Source organism: Cibotium barometz, chromosome 35 (genome assembly GCF_041138505.1).
Source record: "Cibotium barometz isolate CiBa-2024 chromosome 35, ASM4113850v1, whole genome shotgun sequence".
NCBI classification, from domain to species: domain Eukaryota; kingdom Viridiplantae; phylum Streptophyta; class Polypodiopsida; order Cyatheales; family Cibotiaceae; genus Cibotium; species Cibotium barometz.
This window is the reverse complement of record NC_141080.1, coordinates 4039824-4044664: the sequence shown is the minus strand read 5'-3', so window position 1 is coordinate 4044664 and position 4841 is coordinate 4039824. Positions and strand designations below refer to the sequence as shown.

At 42.1% G+C, this 4841-nt stretch overlaps 1 protein-coding gene across 1 annotated transcript; it reads left to right on the top strand.

Annotated features, from left to right (window-relative positions):
* The first annotated feature begins 977 nt into the window (after positions 1–977).
* LOC147618071 (GDSL esterase/lipase At1g71250-like) lies at positions 978–4190 on the top strand. The gene is made up of 5 exons (XM_086775313.1): positions 978–1567; positions 1725–1852; positions 1976–2215; positions 2342–2594; positions 3869–4190. Exons 1-5 carry the CDS (start codon positions 1327–1329, stop codon positions 4057–4059), a joined length of 1053 nt encoding a protein of 350 aa, XP_086631439.1. The 5' UTR covers positions 978–1326; the 3' UTR covers positions 4060–4190.
* Positions 4191–4841: the final 651 nt, after the last annotated feature.

Here is a 4841-nt window from a genome sequence, read left to right as displayed (position 1 = left end):
TGTGTGTCCACTAGACATTTTGGAGCATGCCCCCATGTGCCTTCAAGATCCATCGATGAAGATGTTGCTTGTTTCCCGTCAATTGTCCCTCATGCGGTGGGATGACTACATGCCTACTCTACTCAGAGGGCATTGCCAGTGTAAGTTGGAAATGTGCCAATTGTTTGCCTTGCCCTTTGTGGCAAGTTGCTTGACAACCTTTCTCATCCATTCTCAAGAGGCTATACAGTAACAAGGCCTAGAATTTGAAGGTTGTATGCCCTTTTAAAGAGGGTTTAGGGCCCTTTCACAAACGTTGGCTAGCTTCTTAGACATGTAGGGGTCCAATCAACTTAACCCTTCTATCATGTCCAGGCAAATATGCATTCACATGTAGGGGTCTAATCAACTTAACCCTTCTATTGTGTCGAGGAAAATATGGATTCACAACCGTCTATGGATGAGTGAAGTAAGCTAGAGGTGGAAATCTAGTCCATGGTCATTTGGCAAGAGTCATCATGTGTCTGTGCACGAAAATGAGCTTTTGAACCCTCAAGGCTGGGCCTCGTCTACAAAAAGCAATGCTCTAGCCACTTGGCTCACATCGAGTTGCTAAAACCATTGGTGAAGACAAATAATATTTTTTTTTACCGAGGCTTGTGAGCCACAAGAAATAAGTTTGGGGGTTTCACACCATCCGCCGACATTTGTGAAGGCACCGTTAGGGACTCAAGGCTTCAAAGAAATATTGGCCGGACAGGGTTAAAAGAGTGGTGGGGCTGGCCCACTGTCAGGCTGTTCATCAAGATTTGTTTCATGAACCGGTTCATCAAAGTTTTAATGTTTCAGTTTTGCTGCATATGTCTTAGAAGTTTCAGAGTTATTCCCATTTTCTGTAGGGTTTAACAGTTCGCAGTGTCTCCCCATGGACCTTCCGCATGGGGACTTGTAACCACACCTTTTTTTAACATATTCCTCTGTTTTAACTTAAAAAAAAAGAGTGGTGGTCATTTATTCATGTTGAAGAGATGGGGTATGTAAATGAGTGCTGCCAGCTTGTTGTGGACAACCGTGCAAAAGCACATTCACTGCATGAGGTAGCTGAAGCCTGAAAATGAATGCGAATTGATGCACGCAGGCTGGAAGCCCAGATGTAGCTCAAAATGTAGGTGGAAATTCACGCAGTGCACTGTGCAGGCGATTGCTAAAACGAACCATTAAATAACTCCATCCTTTTTGCTCTGTCGCGATTACGAGATATCATTGGGGTCCCCAGAGGGACTGGCAATCTTTTTGACATAGCCTCCACTTCTTTCTGTTCCACTGGCTCCTCCTCCCTGCATCAACATGGAGCTTCACCTCATGGCAGTGCTGGTTTTTGCAGCCCTGGCTTGCTTTGCGCCCAAGCAGAGCTATGGCATTCTGCAGTTCCCGGCTTACTTCATCTTTGGCGACTCCCTTGTGGATGTGGGCAACAATAACTACATCAACACATTTGCCAGGGCTAATAGTTTGCCCTATGGAATTGATTTCCCTGCAGGCCCGACTGGCCGTTTCTGCAACGGCAAGATAGTCACAGATATCCTATGTAAGGCAAATTAACCCAAAACTCCATACCCTAAAAGATGATGATGTTTGATTATTAGATTATAGTATGCGGTCGGGCTGGCATTGGTTCAATTAGTCCTAATCGTGAATGCTAATGCTGCTGGGATTGACTGTGCGTTGATTGTGGTTTGATCTAGGTGAAAAACTGTCTCTTCCTTTCCCACCACCTTACCTTGCGCCTACGACAAGAGGCAAGGCAATACTGCTAGGGGTGAACTATGCCTCGGCAGCTGGGGGCATAGTAAGAAGAACTGGCTACAATTTTGTGAGTGTAATATGCTGAGTGATGATTTCTAAACAGAGGCGGGTGAGGTTTGATGCTATATAGGATCGATAATAGAGGAAATGTGTGTGTGTGTGTGTGTGTGTGTGTGTGTGTGTTTTGTAGCTTGGGAGAGTGGACATGGACACCCAGTTGACCTGGTTCGCCAACACTGTGCAAGAGCTTCAGCAGCAGCTGGGCGTGCCCGGAACGCAAGACCTGCTCCTGAGGTCTCTCTACTCCATCACTATAGGCGCCAATGATTACATTAACAACTACGTACTGAAAGGATCTCCGACGCCTCTGCAATACACGCCGGCGCAGTTCCAGCAACTTCTGCTGAGCAAATTCAGCACACAGATTACAGTAATTACGCAACCATTAATCAATACCTAATCCACGGTCAATACAGTAATCGTGCAATGAAACTCTGTTTACGTGAAGCATTAAGCGAAGCTTTGTTTGTGAGATGATCTGCTTTGCTGCATACAGCAATTGTATAATATGGGGGGGAGGAACGTTATAGTGACCTCCATTGGGCCGATAGGCTGCATACCGTCGCAGCTTGCTCGCCGGAGTGTGAATGGGGAGTGCTCCGACTTTGTGAACAGCTTTGCACTGAGTTTCAACTCCGGCCTCAAGTCCGTCCTCTCACAGTTGAACTCGCAGCTGCCAGGAAGCCGATTCATGTATGCGGAGGTCTTCGATCCCATCTTGGCGTACCGGAACAACCCTCAACAATACGGTATTTATTGCGTCGATCCCTTTCTTAATTACAAGATTTCGATTTCCTAATCAATTCCAGCGAATAAATATATATATATATATATATGTCTGTCTGTCTGTCTGTATGTATTAGTGGGTTTATTATCCGTCTTCAAATCTTTGCAAATCATGGCCTAGTATCTGATTTAGCAATAATTAGCCCCCCCCCCCCCCCTTTTTTTCCCATTTTTCATCTTGAACTCTCCTAGTGAAAGAACTTTAGTCCTCTTAAAAAGTCAAAGCTTGCCAAAGTGGCAAAGCCCTTCATTAGTCCACTATTACAGGCTATGTACCACCTAGTTTTTACGGCACACCTAACACACAATGTTTTCAATCAAGCCTAGAATTTGAAGGTTTTCCAAGATTTGTCCTTAAAAAAAAAAAAGGGTTTTCCTTTGAAGAGAGACCAAGTTTTGTTGAAAGCTCCCTTCAAGTGTCTTTACATAGAACCTAAGGTGTAGGACAAGGGTCTACGTGGCTGATGAATCTGCTGAATCTAAGAGAAGTGAACTTCTTATAAAGGTCTGCCTTTGTTAATATTATATATATATTTACTTCCCCAAAAAAAACCCAAGGTATAGTAAATGAAAGTTTGGGTCACCCTTCACATTTGAGAGTTGTTTGGGTCTCCCTTCTCATTTGAGAGTTGTTTATATCTATTTCATAGTACTTTGCATGGCTATGCAGAGCTTTGAGAACCTACATCACAGTATTTTAAATAAGCACATCCAATATAATCGCTATTGCTTTCAATGGGAATGATGCACGTAATTTTTTGGAGCCCTCCACATTATTGTGGAGGTGTTACACATTTCAAATACTTAGGGTTTAGGTTTCGGTACACCTTAACCTTTTGCATGCATGCATCTCTTTCAACCACCGTACTTTTGAACTCACGTACCTGCTCTAGGAACCCTTTTGAATAGATTGATTCCTTCAAAGTAAGTACAATTGCACATTTTCAAAGCTCACCTTCATTTGACCATGTGAATGTGACCATGAAGGCTTGATCTATGTGGTGCTCATTATTGGAGTGGGCATCATATAATTGCTTCTTTTCAATGGCTACCCCTACCTACTATGATCCACTTTTCACATTCTTTCAATGGTTAAGAAATCACGTGAACAAGCCCATGTGTAGTTAGACACACTAATGTATCTACCCTATATGAATCTATAATTCGTGTTCTTGACTCTAGGGTTTTCCTAACTTTAGCATCACAAAGTGAATTATTTCATTTGATTTTTTTACAGGTTTTAAATTTGGTACTATAGCTTGTTGTGGTAGAGGAGGAAAATACAAAGGGCTAGTGATTTGCTTGCCAAACTCGAAGCCATGTCTTGATAGACCTGATTATGTATTTTGGGATACCTTTCATCCAAGTGAAGGTGCTAATAAGTTGCTAGGAGATCTTCTATATCAACAGCTAAATAGCTCATTTTAAGTAACATTGGTCAATTGGACTACGAAATTCAAAGTTTCCTTAAATGAGTCAAATGATTGTGACTCGTGATTACTTGTCACAACTTTTTAAACATTTTGTATCTAGTGGAAAGAGCTCTAAATTGCTCCAAATTTTCTACAATCATATCTATGGCACGTATATCATGAACTCTATATACACCATATTGTGGAACTACCTTCTTTTAATTTTTAAAAAATAATCGCACGAAAATGTACTTGGATGAAGATACTCGATCGAAATTGTTGAAATATCTAGGTGATTTTACATCATGTGTTGAATGTAGAATAGTGTAGGTGGTCTTATGTCATGTGTTGAGTGTGGAAAAGTCTAGGTGACATTTGATCCTAGTGTGTGTTAGGTGGTTAATACTCTATTAAAGGGCTAGACTTAGGTCCAAGTCAAGTGTTAAGAGTAGTGGTGTCTCTTTGAGCTTGGGTGCCAGACTACCCAAGTGGCATTCCTTAACATGCATTGACTTAGGAGGAGTGTGGACCCAATCTAGTGATTAGGGAGAGGTGGAGTGAATGTAGATTAACTAGAGGGAACTGAGTGGAGGTAAGAGTAAATTGTGGGAGGAGCACAAGTCATTATAACAAGGAGAACCGAGCAAGATTGCTTTATGGTAGGACACTTGTGTGAACTAAAAACTCTAAGCTTGCCCCGGATCGTCCTGTCTAACCTTGATTAGTATACTCAATTGGATAGATTCATTGAATGTGATTAGCATGAGTTTCTTGCCTAATTTGGACGTGTTTGATTCA